A 23,258-nucleotide genomic window follows, 5' to 3' on the forward strand; every position below is an offset into this window, starting at 1 on the left:
GAGTTTTGCCAAGTAAAACTTCATCTGGTCAATCAGACAAATCCAAACCCCGTTCAGAAATCAAGTATTTTAGACGTTGTTGGCGTGTCGCCTCGTAAAAAGACTTAACAAAGCACGGAACTCCTACTTTGAACTAATATGCGTCATATTTAAGTTGATTCGGTATTATTTTTGATCATTTCATTTCAATCAAAACACAAAAAACTTTAATTTATAAGAGTCAGTCCGTTCCTTCATACGGCTGTGAGCCCCTGCTTCACGACAGTGTCGTGAACCATGACTTAGATACTGATTATCCATGGAAAAGACAGAGAAGATTTCGCGGCCGGAGTTTAGTTTACTTGTGTGGGTAAGTTCGTCGCTTCTCACCATTTACACGTTATGACGTGTGTGCCCCTGTACTTTTAAGAATTTTAATAACTTACTCACCAACAGCTGAGTGACGATGCGTTTGTGTAGCACTTTTGCTAACCCTTGCGAGCGAGAGAAGGGACTTCATAATCAGAGTCGTGGCGTCAGGAGCCGGTGGGGTTGTGTTAATGGGACCTCATTCATATACTGGTCCATTACAGTTAATACGTGACAAATATGTCTGTTAGGGAGCCAACAGCTACGGGCAACTGGGACAGGGACATGAGGAGGACCAGTCAGTGCCCCGGCTCTCTAATACCGCGGCTCTTCAGGACAGAACAGTCCGGACTCTGACCGGCGGAGGGGGGCACTCTGTGCTTGTCACCGGTAGGTTACTGATTGTTCACTTACTTTTTGCTTTTCTTTAAAAATGTCAGTTCGCCTGTTAGCGTGTTCAGCGTCACAAAGTGAGTCTGTTATTCCTTCCAAATCATCGGGCTCCCCCTCCTGACCAAATTTGGTACGGTTACAGTTCTGAATAGACTGGGACCGTCATACATTTGTTCAGTTACAGCTGAGATTACCCCGCTGAAACTTGTTAAGGTGGCTGAAGTGAAGGGATATATCGTCAGCTTTGTTTTGTTGTTTTTTGCTGGTTAATGCAGCCACACAGCCCAGGCCACGTGGGATTATAGGACAGAATTGATGTCAACGGCTAAGATATCCAGTTAGACATCTTCCCATAAAACTAAGAGAGAAAGAAAAACTACAACTCTCAGCATCACGCAGTTTTATACTCAAGTTTCCAAATAGATTGCACAGTACAGTAGAATTGTAAATGTGTATGTGCATGTTTCTGTCCTGTCTTTCAGGGTAATAACTGTTGAGTGAATATTATGTCTTTTGTGTTGGACAGAGAATGGAGAGGTGTTTGTGTGTGGACAGAATCACAGAGGCCAGCTGGGACTTGGTCATACTGCAAACATCTCAACACTTCAGCTCTGCCCCGGCTTGAATCGGAGGGTTACAAACGTAGCCTGTGGGTGGGATTTTACTCTTCTTCTCACAGGTGAGCAATGAGCACCATTTCACATCAGGAAGTGACGCTGGTGGACAATCACCTGACCGACATCCTAATACCACACTCTTATTATAGTGGAATGACTGTAAACACCAGCTCCCAAACTGTAAATAACATTAATGTCATCATGCAGTTTGTCATTACGAAATGGAGGAAAATTCTTCTAGAAGCGAAGATATTTCTGTCTTTGCACTTGATTAGACAAAAAAAAAATGGAAAATTGAAATACAGAGGGACCCTGGAATGACCTTCCATCCAACCTCAAGAGTGTTTTCATCTGACTGACTGTTAGCACAACAGCTCAAAAGCTGTGGATGGATTTCATCTGATGATGTCATACTCAGTTCTTTGTAAGTGGAGTAGAGACACCTAGACAGAGGTATGGGCCAAGACGGGGTGCCCCCTGGTATTTCACTATGTTTTTCTCATGTCCGTGTTTTTCTCATGTTGTCATGACCCACTGACAGATTGCGGTAAATTATTGGCGTGTGGCTCCAATGTGTTTGGTCAACTGGGTATTGGGCAGACAGTGACACACTCTGCAGATGTACTTAGCATTGAGGTGAGTACACCTTAGCCGCTGTCCTTTATCTTTATCAAATATACCATGAAGGGTCAAAACAGCTACATCCCTGCATTCAACTCGTGATCGGTGTCTTTGAGGCTTACATCCTAATGCTGCTTGTTTTCAGAGTCTGAAGGAGCCAGTGGTGAGTGTAGCTGCAGGACTTAGACACTCACTCGCTGTTACTGGTAGGTTTACGCTGTTAACTGCTCAGTGTCGTCATTTCACAGTTAATCCACTCATCCTCATTCTCTATTCATCCTCATTTTTGTCCTTCAGACTCAGGCTGTGTGTACCAGTGGGGGACGGGTCTTTTCAGCCTTGCCAAGAGAACACTCAGTCCACTCCCTGTGCCGTCACACCTCAGCTCAAAGGTGCCCTCTCTGGTACCAGGTAAGTACTTACATCTTTATTGGCCCCAAGGGATTTATGCTGTTGTATTGTTTTATCTGATGACTGAGGACAAGATTCCCTTGTCCATGTTTTAGGTCTGGATAAGAAGAAGTCATGCTTTGTAACTGCTGGCTCAGCACACTGTGTCTGCCTCACAGGTATTGTATCAGCACAAATAATAGTCATTATGCTGCATCCTTGTTATGTTTGGTCCATTTAGCATGAGTGTGGCCCACTGACTTGGAGAAAACAGTCATATCAGTTTCTCAACTCCAGAAATTCCCTGCTGCAGGAGACATTTGTACCAGAAGCAATTGCTCCCTGGAGTCCCCTTGGAAATAACAACAGATGGAAGTTCCTAGTCAAGCAAAAAAAAAAAAAAAAGTTTTTACGAAGGCCTGAAGAGTACAAACTCTCAGAGTTGTTTACAGTAAAGAACTACAGTATGATAGATATCAGAGATGTTGCACAAAATTTGGAATCAGATATGCATTTAAGTTCTCTGTCTTGCCATCAGTCCGTCTTGCATTGAGCGGACCAGGACCTGCTGTCCGGCTTGCTGTCGCTGCCTCCGTTGAATGAAGAGTTAATGTCCTTCCCGTCTTGTGTGCAGGAGAGGGTGATTTGTTTCTCTGGGGAAGCAACAAGCATGGCCAGCTGGCTACCACAGAGCCCTTTTTGTCCACCCCAACTCTGCTGAGACACTCAATGCTGGGTGGAGAGAAAGTTAGAAATGTGCGCAGCGGCTGGACTCACGTTGTTGCCCGAACAAGTGAGGCACAATAACATGTTATGTATGTTACTAACCAGTTTGAATAGGTCATTGCCTTAGATGAGTGAGGTAATCTTTTTCAGAGAGTGGGAGAGTGTTCACATGGGGCAGAGGTAATTATGGACAGCTGGGTCGGCCGCTTTCAACCAGTCAGAACCCAGAACACCAGTCTGCTGTACCAGCATCAGCAGCAGGTGGCAGCCAGGTTTACCCCCCAGCTGAGGTTAAAGCCCTTTATGGTGCAACGCAGGTAAGATGTCTCATGACATTCTATGTCACAGCTGTTAAGATGTTGCAGTTGCAGTTGCAGTTGAGGTATTAAAGAGATTATTGTGGCAGTGAGAAAGTCTCTAGTTCGTCCAGCAGGGGGAGGCAGAGATCCATCAATGAAAAAAGGTTGGTTAAAGTTGCTCTGAAGTGGTTGAAACAGAGCCACTGAGTGAGATCATACCCACTGTGAGCAGGGTCCTCATGATTTACCTCTCTAGATATAGCATGCACAGCACATATCCATAATCCACCAGATAGAAGAGAACCATTAACATTTAGTAAAGGCACTGGCCTCCTCTCCAGTAAGGGCAATTATAGCTTAACATGAGTGGATTGCTGCAGTTGACCTGTAGTCTAAATGGCTGAGGTATGGCAGGAGAGAGTTGGCTGTAAAGTGGATGTCAGGGACGGGCAAGGGCAAGCTCTGTACCATACCTCTCATGTACACAGATCATTGCATCAGCACTAGCATATGTCAGCGTCTTGTCACTGTATGTGTGTGAAGCTAAAGGTAAGATGGATTAGCTGAGTGAACTATGAATCTCTCAGCCCAGCCCAGCCCAGTGTGTGTGCTCAGAGTCAATATTTAGTAAACTGTCATGTTTTTATGAGGCCTGGGATCATAAGGAGGAGTCACTGGATGTACGAGCAGTATTTGCATGCTTAATCAAAACTGTAAAGGACAATGAGCAGACAAAACCCTACGAGCACAGAGGCACATAATTGAATTACTTATATTACTACATCAGTAATCTATAAAAACGTCTACAGATCTCCGTCTCATCGTTTAGAGCTTGAGTTTTATAGATTTCAGCAATGTGTCACTTAATTTTAGTAGCAGTTATGAGTCGCTGAAAGAGAAAAATTTCCCATGAAATTATAAAATCAGCAGAAGCCATCATGAACATTAACTCTTGTGGACAAGCCAGTGGTGTGTGTGTGAGCTTCTATGAAACAGCTTGCAAGTGTTCTGCTTGACTTTTTAATGTATTTACAGATGAACTCACTAATGGGATTTCCACTTGGCACAGACATTTAAGCAGCTCTGAATAAAAGTTGAATGACTATGTTTGAAACATGTAATTTTATTTCAGTTGGGAATTAAGTTACAAAGTATCGCTCTGTTGGCTTAACAATTTTTAAGTATCACATTTATTAAAATTGTCTGCTTCCAGTGTACAGTTGAAACACTTCTCCTTCTCTGCAGGTTGCATGTGGATCTGAACACAACCTTGCCATCCTAGGTGAGTATTCTCTAAAAACTAAAATTATGTTTTCTATTCATTTCTTTTTTAGACGTCATTATCCTAATCAAAGAACTTCTAGGTTTGCTAAACCTGCATGGTTTGCGAGAAAGTGCATCTTAAGGATGTGACTTCAAAGCTGATGTGTACGGCAATGAGAGAAAGGAGGCTTCAGAGAATAGAGCTAAGATAATTTGAGAAAATTAGCTTCAGTAAATACAATCAGCTGAAACATGGGACTCCACTTATGACCTGACATGTCTCTTGACTACATAAAAGAAAAGGGAATACTCGTAGAAGAGTCTCCTCACCTGTCCTAAGAATTAGTACAGAACCTGTCTAATATATTACAGGTGAACACCGGTGCAAAATATCCGTAATCCTTCTGGTCATGCTACAGAGGATTTCTGAGGTTAGCTCATTGCTCTGTGGCCTTTGCATCAGGAAGTAATTACAGCATGGTAAGATGGGTATCACTGACAGAATCAATTACACAAACAGGCCTTTAAGAGAGCTGAATTAACCACACACAGATTTACAGGCATGTTTTTCCAGTTGAATGTTTGGAAAGCAATGTCCCTTTATCCACACATGATCAGAAGATAAACACAGCAGTCACACAATGAGTACTCAACAAACACTGACATATTCGAGTATTTGTGCTTCCTCATCAAATTTACAAAGTGATTAAGTGTGCTCCTCTTCTTTCCAGCCTTGCTGAAAGTCTCCTGCTTTTCCCATAGTCAACTAGCACTGTAAAACATTTTAGAAATTAAATCTCTCGAATTAAATTTTGAACACTGACCCAGTTTTTACACCAGCATGAATATAAAAGGCCACAGATGAGCGTTAAAACACAGCCATAGGGTTCCATTCAAAGAGGAAACAGGACATGCAGGCATTGAAAAGCAAATGGCCATCCATTTGAAATTTCTGACCAATTTAAACATTTAACTGGCTATTAAAATCAGGAATCTGTCACCGCCTACTGCCTGCCACGATTACAGTTCGCACAAATGACTTCTCAGAAGGTAGTTATGGGCTGAGGAAGCATGACAAGTAACGGGCGTACTCATGTGAACCTCCTGCACCCCTCTCCGCTGCCATGCTCTCTTCGCTTCCTCCTGTCTTGAGCGCGGTTGCAGGAGCAATGAAATAGCAAAACAGGATTGGAAGCAGAGACCTGAGTGCTGCTATTTCTGGTGCTGAAGTAGGTCAGGCAGAAAGGAACCGAGAGCATTGCTTGGTGGTTATGATATCTGTTGCCTGCTCAGCCCCTGCCCATTTGCACCTGAGTAAGTGCTCCTCATGTATGAAATTCATCATCGATGGTCAGAAGTGGGAGACAGGCCGAAGGGGGCTGTTGGCACAGCTCCTCCAATCTGAGGAGAGATTTGTTGTTAATGTGAACGTTTTGAACAGCAGTGACAAACATTTTTCACGCGTTCTTCAAGTATGACGTAATCACTCAATTAATAAAATGCACCAACTGTGGAATGGTTAATTAGGAGTGACATTTTAAACTGTCGAATATGAAAACCCAGCGACAGGATGTGTTTACAAGAAATGCTTTTGGTTTCAGAGTCTTGATTTCTATCCTTTTGTTGTTGTGCAGAATGTGCTGCACTTTGTTACCATGGAAACACTGATGTGCTGTACTCCAGTCGGCGAGTCCATGAATTAAGCACAGCACCAAAATAAGGCTTTCCTCCCAATGAACAAAACACTTCAACAAAATAAATTCCCTCATAAATTAAAACCAGGGCATTATTGAATAATCTTAATGAGAGGAGGAGAGAAATACTAACAGTTATAAAAGTATAAATGATAGTATCTTAATGGCAGGGCTGCGTGTCTGTAATGCAAAAGCTGTAGCTGGCAGATTGTCACACTGACATAAGCTGCTGGCATGATATCGTGGTCAGTTAACTGGCAAAAGCATATGTCTCCGTCGGGGAATCCAAATCTTTGATACTGCAGATTTTAGAGACGAGCCCAAATGCTGAAAGACAAAGAAGACCCTCGATGAATGAGAGGGAATGAAGAGACATAGCATGAAAGACGCACAACTGTCAGATGGGGGAAGCTTGAAGATGTGTTACCCTTGAGAAAGCAAGCGCGCTTCTGTTGCCATGGCAATGGAGCCTATTAGGTAACTGTGTTGCCATGGCACGTGTTTCCTCGGTGATGCAGACCTGACCACACCCACTAACAAGCTCACCAGCTGTGAAGAGCAGGGAGGCTTTATCACTGGCTGAAGTGTGAAGAACAGAGAGATCTTGTGTGCAAGTTCTGTTTGTTTTATTTGTTTTGTGCACCATTCCTTTTTTCTACAGGCTGCTATTGTTAGCTCACATGCTACAGTGCTGCAGACCTGTCTCTGCTCTGTCAGCTTCACTGACCCCTGGCCCCTCTCCTTTTCAGGGGGGTCTCTCCTCTCCTGGGGCTGGAACGAACACGGAATGTGCGGTGACGGTTTGCAGGCCGATGTCTTTGAGCCACAGCTCGTCCCTGGTCTCAGACCTCTTCTCGTCGGCTGTGGAGCCGGACATTCTATGGCAGTATGCGCTGTGATGACTGGCGAAGACAAAAGACAAAACTCTGCACAGACGCCACTCCAGTTACATCAGGGCAGGGACGTTTATTCAGCACATGACAGAGACGAGTGCTCAGAAATGCAGTGACTTTGTGAATGAACACACTTCAGTCTGATTTACAACCGGCTCATCAGACCTGTGTAAAGTCCAAAGGTGATTATTTTATATATGAATATGAGCAACTCTCACCTTTTTGATAATTTTACCAGAGCTCCTTGAGCAGTCAGCTGGTGAAAGTCTACGTGTCTAACGTGTCATAAATACTGTCATGTTGTGGGACATACGTTGAAATATGTTTCATATGGACAGAGGCCATCATTTCTCTGACCATCCCGTCAGTTTGATGGACATGTTTGGACCAACAGCTTTGCAGGACACGGCCATGCCTACGGCTCCAGCTGCACCTGTCACGTATGTCCTCCTTGAATGAGCCTGTAAAGGATCATGTGAGGGATGTGCTAGACTGGCGCTATCGCTCCATCTTTCCATGTCAGCACTTTTATTGCTGTGATCTTGAGTGTTGAGAGGCAGTCAATCTCTGATGTCCTTCCTACACACTGGAACTCTTATGTCATCAAATGATTTACCGTGGTCACATTTTTATTTAACAACTATCCATCACTTATTTATATTCTGTCCGGGATGAATTCTTCTTTTGTCTTTTGGCACCATTTTCACATCCACTTAATTAATCCCTCTTGAGGATATTTGTCCGCTACATTTGACCCAACTTGCATATTTATTAGCAGTGGGCATCTGCAGTGCAGCACCCAGGGAGCAACTGCAGGTCAAGGGCAACGGCAGGACTCAGGTTATAGACTCAAGAATATATTTGCATTTTATTTATTTACTGTTTTTAATGAGATGTTTTATTTTATAGCACCATTATGCAAGTTGAATAAAGACAACAAGGTATTGAAATTATGCAATAATGAAAGTTAAGTTAATGGGTTTTTACCTGGATTAGCTTAAAAAATAATAAATCGACATTCACTGAAAAATGATCATATCTCTGTTGTTTTTTTTAAAATTATTATTTATTTATCACTATTTATTTTACAAGTCTTATCTGTGTTTTACAGAAAAGACACCAAAAATCCCTTCACAAACAAACCAATCAAATATCACTGAACTCCTTGTCGCGACAACTAACCACAAAAGCAGGGTGTTCAAAACACACACTCTCACTTAACGGCACACAGTAGTTAGTTGCCTCTTTGTTGTGTTTATTGAGTCTAGGATTACATCTGTTGTTTCGTGTGTCGGACAACCAGCACGCTGCCACCACACCCCCAACCCCACCCCCACCCCCACCCAATTTGTTCTTAGCTGTCGTCAGATTATCTGCTTTACCTGACACACACACACAAACAGATCTTAGCAAGTTGTTGGCAGTGTGTTTGCAGTTGTTTGGTAAAAAGTTGGTCCCTTTTCACTAACTTTACGAAACATTTAAGCTGTACTTGACCCAGTGGCTGTTCTCTTTGGATCAAGTCGGCTCACTGCCTGCCTTTAATGCTGATCCGTACCTGTTGTCCTTATTGTTTAGTACTGATGCTTGTTGATCAGTGGCTGGTGATTGATGGCTAATTAAACACAAAACGTACATTAGTTCATCATATATACTCAGGAATGGTAAGAAGAATTTGCATAACGGAGGCACTTGTCCAGGATGATGCGTGTAACGTTTTGTTGTTAATATTATTACACACTAATAATATATCAATTAGCAGCAAAAGAATATGCCAATTCTACATGATTGTCAATTTAGAATCTACTAATAATCTTTTTGATAAGTATATCGACATTCATTTAAAGGACTATTACAACATTTTGGGAAATACACTTGGTGTCCATCATTTTTCGTGCCAGACATGCAGATAGAAACTCTTCTGTCACCTCTCCCTGCATTACAGCTCCAGACCCTCAATACAGAGCTAACCACTACTTAGCTTAGCTGCAGTTTTTCCAGTGTAACGCACACAGAGAGGAGAGAAGGGTATATATATCTGCTTGTCCGGCACTAAAAATGATGGACAATAAGAATGCATGGTCCTTTAATGCTGTATATCTTTTATAACCCTGACAAGATTTAGAATTGTTTTGATGAACCAATCCCAAAAAGCACACTTTAATGCCTCATTAACACAAGTTAAGAATGGTGTAAAGATTTTTGACACTTTTGTGGATGTTATCTCTGATGCCTGAAAACAAATCAAAGGAATGTTAAAAGTTCAGTGGTGCAAAAGAGTGCAAACCTCTACAAAGGTGTGACCATGACAGTGGAAAGTTAACGATTTGTTTTTCAACTGTTTAGTCTGACTCACAAGTGATGCTGAGTGTGCGGGTGTGGGTGTGGGTGTGTGAGTGTGTGGGTGGGTGGGGGGGTGATTAGAATCGGAGCAACATTTTTTTTTTTTCTTTTCAACAGAAGCACACAAATATTTGATGATCACTCAAAACATTGGTACACAGAACTTTGGCACACAAAAAAGGCGTATTTACAGCACTGGCACACACCAAAAATAGGCACACAAATTACAACACAGTAACCAGTCACAGATACTGAGCTACATAAGGCTTGACAACAAAACTTCCTCAGTGCTACATCTATGCTGAGTTTGTGATGTACAGGTTGTCACTGTCACACCCATTTAAAAATACTAAGTAATACACACAACAATGCTACAGCACTATCAGGTGGGTGATGGGCCGTTATGGGTCATACACATAGTGGTTGGAACACCATGGTTCATAACACAAACTGACTCAGTTGGTTGTCTGCTCCGGTGCTGTCGCTGGGTCTCTATAAACATATAAAAAAAACAATAACACAAATAAATTATTACACGGATTATGTTGTAATGGTGGAATTGATGGGCGATGATGGATAACCTCTGCGGTGCAGGGAGAGGTGAAATGACACTTGGAGGGTAAAGAAAATGTGCTCCGTTAGTTCCTCATGGTAAAGACAGGTTTACCATGTATTTCCCATGCGTAGCCAAGGCATCAAACAAAGATGTATTGTCTGTGTGCAGAGGTTGGACGCCGAGTCGGTTAATAAACATGCCCAGTCATGCTGCGTTTGACAAGGTTGATGTACAGTAGTTCAGTCATTGTCATGCGTTTGTTTACTTTGCGTCATGCTCTCATGTTTTATTTCTCTCTTCTCTTTGACCTGTACCCTGGTAGACAAAGGGTTAAACAGCAATTGTACGTACCAGCTGTAAGCCAGTAGGAAAGAAAAGATGTGTATGCATGTGCTGTTGAATAAAAACGGAGTCTAAACGCTCATTGAGTATAAAATTTATTTCATGCAAGGACTTATATTTACATATTTTATTTGAATACTTTTCTGTTGCATAAATGTAAAATACATGCATTTACCTTTCCCCAAGTAGACCCACATCCCATACTGCTTCGTATTGTACTTTTTTCCCCACTGAATTGCATGAGCACATAATTCACCTGCATCTCTTCACATCAAATCTTCACAAGTTTTTTTTTTTCTTAATATATAACGTCCATTAAATTACCACAAGAGACATGACTTGAAATGTAAAACTCATTCAGAATCAAAACAAAACTTCGATAAGTTCCTATCCTTAATATCCTCTAAAAATTTGTGACATTTCTGATTGATCAACATAAAATCTGTTAAAGTGCCCTGAAAAAAATTGTGCATAATTATTGGGACAGTATCAATACATGTGTAACAGTAACAGTATTGATGTTCTAAATCAATAGACATACATACTGCTGGAGTCATTGTGACATCGGTGCGTGGTCGAGATATTTGGGCTCTGTCGAGTTTCCTGTCTGGTCCCCTTTAATCATATGTTGTGCTTTATCGTAGAAAAAGGTTTTCTTGAGATGGGAACTATTAATATATAGTTTCATGATTTTTCTTGGGAGTTATGTCTCCCCTAATGCTTAAATCTTAGTTTTGTATAACAATAATAACCAAAAGGGCATTTTTCTACTCTGATTAAGGTTAAGAGGGTGGTGCAAAAGCTACACCTTTATAAAATAAAGCTTTCATTACACTGTTATGAGCATGGTATAAATGTACTGATGCTACACCGGGAGCACTTATTTTCTATCATGTCAATTTTACTTTGCCTCAACCAAGTACGAAGGCACCGTTGTTTTTATAATTCATGAGTCTCGCCTTAATTTAGGCATTGCAGCAGTAATAGAGGTCGCTGCAGACTACTGATACTGTTTAAAAACTCAAAACTACCAGAAATATATTTGTATAAAAACTATTTATGCTCATAACAGCAATAGTTGGCTTTATGACAGATTGTTCAAGTTAAATATTTTAGTCGGAGGCCCCAGTCAAACGAATGCAAGAAAATAAATATATGAATTTGGGGAAAGGCAAAGAATGGCGGCTACATAAACATCTCTGCTATGACTGAGTCTCTTTATAAAGCTGTCTCAAAATGCATAAAAATGACAAAGCTTTAGAAGCTTTTGGAGAAAAAAAAAGTGTTTCTTACAGGTACAGTTAGCTTCGTATTGAACAGAATTTCTCATGCAGTTCATGCAAATGAACAAACAGTTTTCGTTCTGTTGACATTAGATGTATTCATCACTAGTATCATAGGACTTGTCATCATCTCCATATTGCATCGGACATCATGAACATCATGTTCTTTTTTTTTTTCTTTTTTTTTTTCTGGCCACTCAGTAAACATGAATTCTTGCCTGGATTGCACTTTCAGAATTGTAACGTCTCTACTTTGCAACGTACAAAGCACTTAAGAGGAGTTCCCTTAACAGCTGGCAATGATACATTTTGGATATGTTTGAAAGCAATGTATTGTTAATGTCCAGCATATTATTAGCAGGGGTTACATCTTATGAAAGTTTCTTTCACAGAATTGTAAAAAGCAGATGAGATAAAAGTTGTAGGCAGAAAAGTAAGTGAGATCAAAAGCAACAGAGCAACAGGCAATGAAGTAAACACAGGGAAAGAGTGGGATTAGCCTGTGGTCGCAGTAGAACAGTGCTTCGTCTGCAACTGAGGTGACCCATGCAGAGTGGCATGTCGCCAATGTTTTCTAGTCTAGGATATGATGACACACCCAAGGGGAACACTTGGGAAGTTGGAGTATTAGAACAGTTGGGATACAGTTTTCCAGAAAAATAAAAATAAAAATGAGAAAGCAGGAGCGAAGGCAAGTGTAAAAGCAAAGTCTGACAGGAAAGATAAAAGGAGGAGTGTGGACTGGCCTTCCAATGGCATTGTGTCTGCTACTCAACCATGCTACATAATGGATGGGATGGGAGAATGTGAGTGCTGCATTAGACAGGGTGGGCTGCAGGGCAGGGCGGACACTGAGGACACTCCAGAGGCATCCCCGCTCATGCCAGACATGCTGTTAAGGCTCCAAGGCTTTTCATAACCTTCAGTTGAAAAACAGAGAACGTTCTGAGTACACTGCAGCACTGAATCCATGACAGAATGTTTTGGTGCTCCTCATTGGAAATACTACACCTGTTGCTTTCTTGTTTTTGTCTCCAAAGAAACAGGTCAACACAGACTTGAGACAGATTATTATTCTCCATGCATTGGGTGCATCAGGAGTACAACAGCATGCACCGGGTGGTATTGGAATGGTTTGGAGTGGAACACCATAAAAAATTTGAAAAGGTAGGCACCTCAGGCAGGGAATGTTTTCTCAGCTACAGGTAGAATTTCATTTACTGGTGGTGTGCTGGTTGCACGTACAACTGGAGACTAACTCTCTTAGGAATGTTCTGAACATTAATAAACAAGTAAAACAAATAAGAGGGTTTGACCCTGTTTTTAAAAATGAGTAAACTAGAATTTGGCTCATATAATAATAATAATAATAATAATAATAATAGTTGACAATAGCCGTCCTCTAAATGTGTTGTGCTCCTTCACCATACTGATAGCACCCATCAGCAAGACACTTCATGCACCATTATGGTCAAGAGCAATGTGCTCATATTCAGGATCCCGTATGGTATTTATCATTAAAACACATATACATACATGGTACACACATAGCACACAAATACTCTCCTACGCAAGAAAGACAACACATTCTAGATCATATAAATTTTGAAAATAGCTTTCTTACTGGTAAATAAATAGGGGTATTACATTATGCATGGTATCAAAAAATATATTATGTAGATGTGGACAATTGTTGACATTTGTGGTGATTGTGCTTGGCCTTAACAGATGTTAATGTGATATTAAATATATACAATTCCCAAAGGAATGAATGAGGAGAAGCAGTTGCTGTGAAGGGGTGCGAGGGCTGTAATAAGAGGTTTGCAGTTGTGTGTGCGTGCGCGCGCGTGTGTGTGTGTTCCTGTGAAAAAGTGAGTTGTACTCAGCAAAGACGGAAAAGAGACATGTCCTGTCTACGGTCTACAGGGTGTCAGTGCCTTACGGGGGCCTGTGATTGGCTGTTACTGTACGTACCCCTCCTCACTCTGCCCCCTGTGTGGTTGGGGCGTTCAGCCGTGGTGACCAGGAAGCAGGGCCGCTCTCTCTCACTGGGGCTGAAGATTTCCTCTGGCGATATGGCCTGGTCGATGTGAGGACAGTCTTCATTGGCCAGCGCTGCGTTAGCGGCCTCACCATTCAGCTTGGAGTCTGAAGAGAACAATGAAGGGGAGAAAAAAAGCCACTGGCTTCATAGAGCAGCTTTTTTTTTTTTTTAAGAATTACATTTTTTTTTAATACCTCCAGTTTTCAGTAGTATTTCCTGAATGCACATAGGAATTAACTTGTACAATAATCCTGCATGTGTAGCCGCTATCTAATGTTTGTGTTGCATGCTGTTGTTCCATATGTTTATGAGAACATCGGAAGCTAGAATATATTTGCTCTCATTCCACCGGAGGAATCAAAGGCAGAATCTAGTTATTCTGGTGTCCACACACTCAAATATGGAGGTAGACGTTTGAAAATGTTCCCTTTTGATGAACAGAAAGGATTCGAACAAAGGGGTTTGAAACTCCTTGAAGGCTACGAAAGGGTCCGCCTCTAAGGTGCACCCTGGTACCACTGTTTCTGAGCAGGTACGCGCTCCTAACATTGCAAATACATGATGATAACAGACTCTGTCACTTTAAAAAGGAAAGAGGAGTGAAGCGCTGTATTAAGGAGAGGAAAATCAATAGCACGTTGACTCATGGTCTGCCTCGATCTCTATTTTCTTATCCAGAGTCAAACATGCTTTTCAACACACGTTATTGATTGTTTGGTGGGAAACTCTTTTGTTTAATCTCATGCCTGAATCATCAGCTGATTGAAGTGTGGGAGCAGCTAAACAATGAAATCGCTGAATAGTGATATGGTTTCTTCAGGACAGCAAATTAATGATGAGTCAACAAAATATCTGAATGCGCTTGCGATATTTAAAGGCTATTGTCTTAATGGCTTACCTTGAAACTTTATCTCGAAAACGTCGTCATGGGCAATTGGGCTCTGATGTTGTGAGCTGATACTTGATTTACAGAAGTTAGGAGAGCCAGGTTGGGGTGCCCGAGGGATATGCCTGTTTTTTTTCTTTGGTAATTTCTGTTTCGCCATGGCCAAGGAGTAATACATTCCAAAGTTGTTGACAATCACAGGAACAGGCATGGCAATGGTCAGCACACCAGCCAGGGCACATAGGGCTCCGACCAGCATACCAGAGGTCGTCTGAGGGTACATGTCTCCATAGCCGAGAGTTGTCATGGTCACCACAGCCCACCAGAATCCGATCGGGATGTTCTTGAAGTGTGTGTGCTCGCTGGCTCGAGGGTCATTGGGGTTTGCGCCAATCCGTTCAGCGTAGTAGATCATTGTGGCAAAAATGAGGACACCAAGGGCAAGGAAGATGATGAGGAGAAGGAACTCATTAGTGCTGGCCCTCAACGTGTGACCCAGCACCCTCAGACCCACAAAGTGACGGGTGAGCTTGAAGATACGCAGGATCCTCACAAAGCGGACCACTCTTAGGAAACCCAGCACATCCTTAGCTGCCTTGGAGGAGAGCCCGCTGAGGCCCACCTCCAGGTAGAAGGGTAGGATGGCCACAAAGTCGATAATGTTTAGGGCGTTCCGTATGAAGTCAAATTTGTTCGGGCAGAAAGTTATTCGCATTAGAAATTCAAAAGTGAACCACACCACACAAACGCCTTCAATGTAGGTGAGGTAGGGCGCAGTCTCTGTCTCCTGGTAGGTGTGTTCCAGTGTCATGTTGTCCACAAACTCCAGCTCGGTGCGGTTGATGATGGGGTTGAAGGCCTCGTGGGTCTCCAGACAGAACGTGGTGATGGACACCAGAATAAAGAACAGCGAGGCCAGAGCCACCCACTGAGCCGGGGATATCAAAGGTTGCAGAAAAGGCAATGGAGGGGAGAAGAGGAGGGGGGAGATGGGGAGGGGGAAGAAGGACAGAGAGGAGAATGAGCGCAGTAATACATGCGATGTAATCAAGCTCGACGGCCCAGCAGCCATTCTTAGCTCCACACTGCAATTTAATCTATTATCTGAGAGAATGGCATGTGGTTTGACAGTGACAGTGGCATTGACACTCTCTCACTCCCCCATATTTCTCCACTGTCTTGATTCAGAGGTGCTATTGTAAGGGGATGTCAGTGTAAGCTTCTTCCCTCGTGTCCCCTGCTGTGTCTCAAGGTCATGGTATTTTCAAGGGTATGTTCCTTTCAAAATTACAAAGAGCCTGCAGCTGCAAGTAGGACATTAGCGTCAACCTCCCTGACTAAATTTAGCTTGGGCTCTTCCCTTTGGTAGGTCTTTCCCTACACAAGGTCATACAGACCAGATGATCTACTCCTGGGACTCGTAGAGAGCTGAGCCCGGGACAGAATTTTATGAGAAGCTATATTATCCTTAATGGCTGAGGAGAGCTTTAGCTTTCATTCTGTATTGATTAGATGATCGCATTTCATCACATTTAGGTTGTGATATCTCTCATGCATACTACATGGGTGTAACAAATACAGTAACCTCTCCGGGGTATTGATTGCAGTCCTGTCCCTGTCTTATCCTCAGTTGGTTTACAGTATATTTATATTTATGTTTCTTAGTCTTGCAATGATCTTCGAATGAGAAGAAAACAGCTCCATTTTTGACAGTAATGAGGTCAATATCGCAGAGAAGGAGACGAGCAGAGCCACTTTATCATCCTGTGAATCAGAAAAGACGTATCAGTGACAGTCTGTTGTTTTATGAAAGTGAGTGATGCTCTGTAGTGCTTCTGATGCACAGCTTTGTTAAGTTGGAGGAGTAATGAATGATGGGGGGGGGGGGGGCGGTGGAGCTGGGCATGTCTAGGCATGAAGTATTCCACCGAGCAAAGGATAAAACAGCGTCCTGGTCATTCAAGTCCATTCACAGTGTTTCACTGAGGTAGGCATGCAGCCTGAGATGGAAAACAGGCCCTCATCATAACATCTCATCACTGGCGAATCATTGAATTGTGCTGAGGAAATCACTGCTGCTGATGATCATCTGTTTCCCGTCCATGTAAGGACGATTATTGGGGAGGCAAACAGTTTGCTAGCAGTCTGCACACTGGCGTTCATTCTGTCAGCCTCCTCATTGTTCAGTGACATGGCATCTATTTATTTACAACCTGAATCTTGGAGCTCTGGGATTCGTTACTGGGTTTTAAAAATCAGTTTAAAGTCAGTACAATATGTCTTTCAAAGGTGAAAGGGAGAGTTTCCATTTGAATTCAGTCAAATGAGGAGTGACAAACATGTTGGAGCTTGTCATGTTCAGGTTTTTGCTGATAAAATTTTAGCGTCAAATCAGCTCAGTTGTGTCTCGAGACTGTAAAATGTATTCCTGTATTGATTGCGTAATATTCATGTTTAGTTCGCCTCCTCTACACTATGTTCTGTGCAAAATAACAAGCCCACCCTTGAATAAAATACAGCCCAATACAACAACACTGCAAAATACAACCTCCAAAGATAGAGTGGAATCAGCAGCAAAGACCGGATTAATAGTCGGGCAAAGCAGGCAACCCACTTGGATTTCTTTATCAGCCGGTTTGTTGTAATTCCATTAATGGCAGATGTGTTTGGGAATGTCTTATTGTTCCCTGGATCTAAATTTACCTGATTCTTGTCCTTAAAGGCACAGCGTCTAAGATATAGATGGATCTTTTTGTTAGAAATGGAATATAATATTCATAACTGTTTTCATTCATGATTAATCACCTGAAACGCCTCACCTCCCCTAACCTCACGTCTGTGAGAGAACTGTTGTGTGTTTCACTGAGACGTGACTACAGGAAGATTCTCAGGAGCCCACCACTACCGACGGCTTTCAGACGGTTCTAGCCGATGGGAATAAAGGAGTACGTAAAGGAGAGACGGCGGGTCATGATGTCATGGAGTTATGCCCCCCCCCCCCCCATCCTCCCTCCACTAAACTGGTAAATATGAGGGACATGTTCCACCCTATTGCTCTAGTAAAAATTTCATGATCTCATGATCTCCAGGTTCTTCAGTCACGTTAAGACTAGACGCTTATTTCCTCTTTCCTAACTGTGTTTTGAGCATTTGAAGGCTAATTTATTCATTTCCCTGCAGGGATCATTGAGCTGTTTCTCACTGTGATTAACGAACACATGTAAGTTAGTTTGGGTGAAGACTTAATTACCCGTACCCGTGTCAACATGAGCATGGATGGTTGTTTGTCTCTATTTGTCAGCCTCTCACCCAATGTCAGCTGGTGGCGGCGGTGAAAGAACATCTTTCTGGGCTCCACACGCCTATTTGTGAGTATTTGAAAGGAAAAATATCTTATCTAAGGAAATAATTTCTTCCGGGAATTCAGTCCATTCAAGTTTCTGAATTTCAGTTTAAAAGGAGACACCAATGATTGCGGGTTAACTGGTTTGGGTTGTGACGCAAACGGTGAAGTGGACAAAGGTATGATTGCAACCACCTGTAAGAGGGCACACTGCCCCCCACTGTACTGGAGGCAGACATTGATTCAATAAATGAATTCTTCCATGATTCCTGTATTCCAGGACAATAACATTAAAACAATTAAAGGAGTTAATCAAGCTGGAACTAGTAGCTGCACCCACTGTCCATTACGCCTTTTGAGTACTGCACAAATATAGACAGCGCTAGATAATTAAAGCCCATTTACCCAGAGCAGGATAAGTGTAATAGATAATGACTGAGAGTACATAAACGCTCACAGGTGCTGGCTGGATCATACGTGATCCTGCAGGCCACCGTAGGTTCTCCTAATTGACAGATGAGGGGTTGCAACCTGCATCTAAACTTCTAGATATCGCTAGATCCTTCACACTGGTGTTAAAAGCAAGTTTATGTTGAACTTAATGACCACAATCAGGAGTAAAAGAGGGTCCAGAGTGTATTGCTGTCTGCTGATTGCACCCTAATGACTAATAAAAGTTGTGTTAACACAGTCTGCACTGAAATGTTCCTCTTTAAGCTTTCATTGAATAGTTGATCAACATAAAATGTGTGTTCATTTCTAAGTAGAATTCAACAAGTTTTGTTTTTGGACTGACAATTCAACATCTGTCAGTAAGTCAGCATGGGTTGTTCAAAATGGCCTGAATTACTAACTGATCAGTGAATAGGAAACCAAATGATAAGTTAGAGCTTTAACAACTTGTTATATCATCACGTCTTTGCACTTCAGTTCCCCAGTGAGATTACACGTCAACATCAGCATCAGTGCCAGGATGCTCCGGGGTGAGAAAGCCTCATCCTTCTGAGCCGCTGTCGCAACAACCTCTGATGCCTACTGAAGCGTGGCCTTGCTCAGACACCGCAAGACGTCCCCCAACCATGTCCCCCAACCATGTCCCCCAACGTCCCCCTTCCTTCAAACTGTTCTCATCCGACCGCCTCTTGAATAATGGGTCTCTGCAACGGTTAGGAACGCTGTAGTCTGAGAGGAGGGTGACAGGTGAAGACCATTTGCTCCGTATTGGCTAATTCTCACTGTTGCTGGTGAACCACAGGCAGGCTTCCAGTGATATGCAGTGACAAGTGTTTTCCGCTGATGTATCCATTGTGAGTAGAGCCTGTAATTAACTCTGAGGCTCAGTTCCAATTAATTTTCTTGCCAGTCTTAACGGAGTTCTGTCAATCCCTGCTCTGCTTTTGTCTCACCCTCGGTTAAATCTAGGACGAATCTGAGGAGTTGTGGGAAATTTCTCTGGGTAGAAGGTGAAATGTGATGAAAGAGTGTGTGGGTTAATCTGCTTTCACTAATCAGCCTGCTACAGCTGTTAAAGCAGCGTGCAGCGCAGCGGTCTTTGCAGGGGGCACTGGTCAAAAAACGAGAACGATCTGAAGGTGTAAAGTCAGTTCATCGCCACCGTTGAGAGGCATTGAGCCCAGATGGAGAAAAGCCCGTAAAAAAGACCAGAAATGTCACCTTTAACAGCAACCTGGTTTTGTTTGGAGGTTTGCCACTAAAATGTTGCTGTTGCTGGTGCCAAAGATCTGGTTTCCTAATGTGTTGCTGACCCAGTTAACCAGCCTGCACGGGGATCCTTGCGTCCTGGAAGCATTTTTCCAAAAACCTGTGAAGAGCGAGTTTTCTATCTTCTGCTGTGAGATGGATGAGGATGGGCTTTTATAATGATTTTAACAACTTTGGTTGATAACCCTCCCTAAACACACACACACACACACACACACACACACACACACACACACACACACACACACACACACACATACACACACACCCTTCCCTTCTTGGCTGCCCACTCACATCAATGCTGTGGAGACCCCTGGGAGAGCAATTTCAAGGTCATCAAAAGCCTATTAAGCCTTCCAGATCCATTAATCTACATTACCAGTAAGACCCGGAAACCAACTAACACAGAAACCTGTTTATGCAGCTCTGAACCTGAGAAACATTGTTGAGTATTTTGATACATGTTGTGCTCATATTAATGTTTTCAGATTTAAGTTCCTTGTGGGTGTGGGTGTGGGTGTGTGTGTGTGTGTGTGTGGGGGGGCGGGGGCAAAGCCATGAACAAGCAAACATCTCACTTGAATGCAACTCACCCTTGCATATTTAGATGAGTAAGGGTCCTCAAACAGAGCCCAAACATGTTTCTGCCACCGGCTCCACAAGCTCCCGCTCCTGGTGTCAGGAGAGTCTCCTTGCGCCAGCCTCCTTGTCATCTCATCCACCTCATCCTCACCATGCTCCTGCTCGGGCTCCGGATCCTCGCTCCCCAGGTCTAACAGTCCTCCCCCGCCGAAACTATCAAGGGCCTCCTCTGCCTCCCGGTGCTGGCGATAGGTCATCCAGCAGCACGGCTCCACGTCTGTCTCATCAATGCCCCAGAAGGCCAGCTCCTCCTCATAGAGCGGCCCACAGACATCAGCCGGGCAGTGCAGTTTACCTGTCCTGTAGTAATTAAGGATATGTGCAAACACACCAGGGTGGCGGTCAAAGAAGAATTCCTCGATCTTGGCATCATAGTCAAAGTGGTTGGGTGCATCAGGCTCGGCCAGCCAGGACAGGCGAGTGCCAGGTAGGGTGCGCAGGGTGCTGCGGTATGTCTGATGTCTTATCCCTCCCACGTTTATCACAATGCGATCCTTGTCGTCGCTCAGGCCCATTGCGTCCCTTAGGCATTTCTCCAATAAGTTCCCTTCATCGCAAAGACAAGTCTAGGCGCACCGCGCAGCCATGCACAGCGGTGATCTCACAGAAGGAAACAATTACATAAGGGAGCAGCGCGCAAAGCCACCTGTCGTTTCTCACCAACTAAGAAAGAAATGCCCGACACGCATCAGGCTGCATCCCCCCCATAAACCCTTAACTGTGGGTGACGATCAGAGCTGCCAGAACCTCCCAGGAGATAAAAATCGAAATCCAAAATGATTACAGCCAATGGTATCCCATTAAGAATGGACGTCACATCGTCGGTAAATCCAAGATGTCGAGATAAAAGGACGGCAGTGTCTGCTCCCGCCAGCAGAATTAATCCAGCTCCTTCGACTCCTCAGGTTTGGTGATTGATCCGATCAGTCCGGAGCAGCTTTATGACTTTCACAGCAAGGTGACTGCGGTGGTGCTGAGCGGACAGCGCCTGTCCGCCCGCCAGCTCCTGATGGAGACGCTGAACCGCTGCTGGTGCTGCTGCCTACAGACTCACCTACTTCACACCGACGCTTCTCTCTCTCTCTCTCTCTCTCTCTCTCTCTCTCTCTCTCTCTCTCTCTCTCTCTCTCTCTCTCTCTCTCTCTCTGCCTTTAGCGACGCGCGGCGGGTCTTTGTCTCAGCAGACAGACGCTCCCTTCATCAAACACCTCTCATAAATTCGAGTGCCAAAAAGAAAAGAAAAAAAATCCAGTCTGCGCAACAGGGTGGGAGAACACTGTCTTTGCTTCCGCGCTGCGTGATGAAGTAAAGAAAGAGATGATGAGAGGGCGTCAAACCTTTCCAGAAACTGCCTGTTCTTCGCACCAGCTCCTCTCTCTCTCTTTCTCTCTCTCCCTTCCTCTCTCTCTCTCTCTCTCATGGAGCATGCCCAGTGAGAGCCCCTGCAGCGCGCTGTCAACTTCTCCAATTACGGCTGCCCAGCCCCCCCCCCCCCCCCCCCCCCAAACCTCCTCACCAAAACGAATCCTCGGAGGTCAGTGAGCGGCTGTAAGAGAGGGGCTCGTCCTGCTCATGCACATTCGGATGAAGAGAATCCATGAAAGCGCAGATCCGACCATTATACCAACAGAAGAAGAAAAAAAACGCGAGTTGAAGACGTCCGGCTTCACCATTAATGCGCGTGATCCACCACTGATGCGCGTGATCTTGCCGTTGACTGCGATGTCAAAAGAGTCAAATATTTGTGCAACTCCACATGCTGCACCTGCCCAGTAACAATGCGCCCGCCAGCAGATGGCGCCATTGCTCATAACATAACAGGTGGACTCCCCCCCCCCTGTGGAAAGTCCTGGGCTAACTTTTTTTTCCACACGGAAGAACAAAACTCAAACTAAAAGGTGGGCTGCGGGTCAAAGGTACACGCAGATTGTGTCGTTTGTCTGTGTACCGTTTTTACTTCTTACACTGGCAACGAATTTCCACTCCGGCACCTGATGAAATTATGAATAGTTGATTCGTAAGATTCCACACATTTTAAGGGGAATTGTCACCAGAACGATTTACATTAAATGATGTATTTTGAGAAAAAAATATTCATATTAATCCTGTATTATTATTTTTTGTGTACATTTACAGTTGGCAGGCCAAATCAAAGCTGATGAAGCCCCTGGGTTCCACTTTGGGCAGGCCCAGGTTTAGAGCTGCTGAGATCCTTGATATTACACAGCACCAGCATGAATATCTCCGGTCAATGTTTAAAGTTTTACTTGAGTTACTGTAATATTTGCTCTCAAAAAATACTTAAGTATTCCACTATTTTATATCAATATTTTACAGTATTGTTGAACTATGTAGCTCTTTAAAAAAAAAAACAACTGGGATGAATGACAGGGCTGCACGGTGGTGCAGTGGTTAGCACTGTGGCCTCACAGCAAGAAGGTTGCGGGTTCGAGTCCCGGCTCGGGCACGGGATCTTTCTGTGTGGAGTCTCCATGTTCTCCCCGTGCCTGCGTGGGTTCTCTCTGGTACACCAGCTTCCTCCCACCGTCCAAAGAACTGCAATTTGGATACTCTAAATTGACTGTAGGTATGAATGTGAGTGTGAATGGTTGTTGGTCTCTGTATGTTGGCCCTGCGATGGACTGGCGACCTGTCCAGGGTGAACCCTGCCTCTCGCAGGGATGTGATTATCTGATGGCATAGATGCTGGGCCCCCCCGCGACCCTTACTTGTAAGGAATAAGCGGAAGACGACGACGATGGATGGATGGATGGGATGAATGACTTCCTCGCAGGACCAAAACACTACAAGTGGTCAAACGTAGAGATGCAAACAGGAACCCCCCCCCCCCCC

At 43.6% G+C, this 23,258-nt stretch overlaps 2 protein-coding genes across 3 annotated transcripts; one reads left to right on the forward strand and one right to left on the reverse strand.

The window, feature by feature from the left end:
- The first annotated feature begins 249 nt into the window (after positions 1-249).
- Positions 250-8,277, forward strand: sergef (secretion regulating guanine nucleotide exchange factor). Its single transcript, XM_086209190.1, has 11 exons — positions 250-349; positions 600-738; positions 1,268-1,420; positions 1,900-1,994; positions 2,125-2,185; positions 2,277-2,390; positions 2,486-2,548; positions 3,004-3,162; positions 3,246-3,412; positions 4,640-4,676; positions 7,101-8,277. Exons 1-11 carry the CDS (start codon positions 299-301, stop codon positions 7,358-7,360), a joined length of 1,299 nt encoding a protein of 432 aa, XP_086065316.1. The 5' UTR covers positions 250-298; the 3' UTR covers positions 7,361-8,277.
- A 310-nt stretch (positions 8,278-8,587) lies between these two features.
- kcnc1b (potassium voltage-gated channel, Shaw-related subfamily, member 1b) lies at positions 8,588-21,798 on the reverse strand. 2 transcript variants are annotated; one of them, XM_086209189.1, is made up of 4 exons: positions 20,357-21,798; positions 14,711-15,626; positions 13,743-13,916; positions 8,588-10,079 (listed from the first exon to the last, which is right to left on the reverse strand). In XM_086209189.1, exons 1-4 carry the CDS (start codon positions 20,918-20,920, stop codon positions 9,970-9,972), a joined length of 1,764 nt encoding a protein of 587 aa, XP_086065315.1. In that variant the 5' UTR covers positions 20,921-21,798; the 3' UTR covers positions 8,588-9,969. The 2 variants fall into 2 exon arrangements, with proteins under 2 accessions (XP_086065315.1, XP_086065314.1); XM_086209188.1 differs by lacking the exon at positions 8,588-10,079 and adding an exon at positions 10,107-12,688.
- Positions 21,799-23,258: the final 1,460 nt, after the last annotated feature.

The sequence above is a fragment of the Aulostomus chinensis genome, chromosome 7, assembly GCF_037954235.1.
Source record: "Aulostomus chinensis isolate RoL2024-O1b breed Wild chromosome 7, RoL_Achi_v1.0, whole genome shotgun sequence".
Classification (NCBI taxonomy): Eukaryota; Metazoa; Chordata; class Actinopteri; order Syngnathiformes; family Aulostomidae; genus Aulostomus; species Aulostomus chinensis.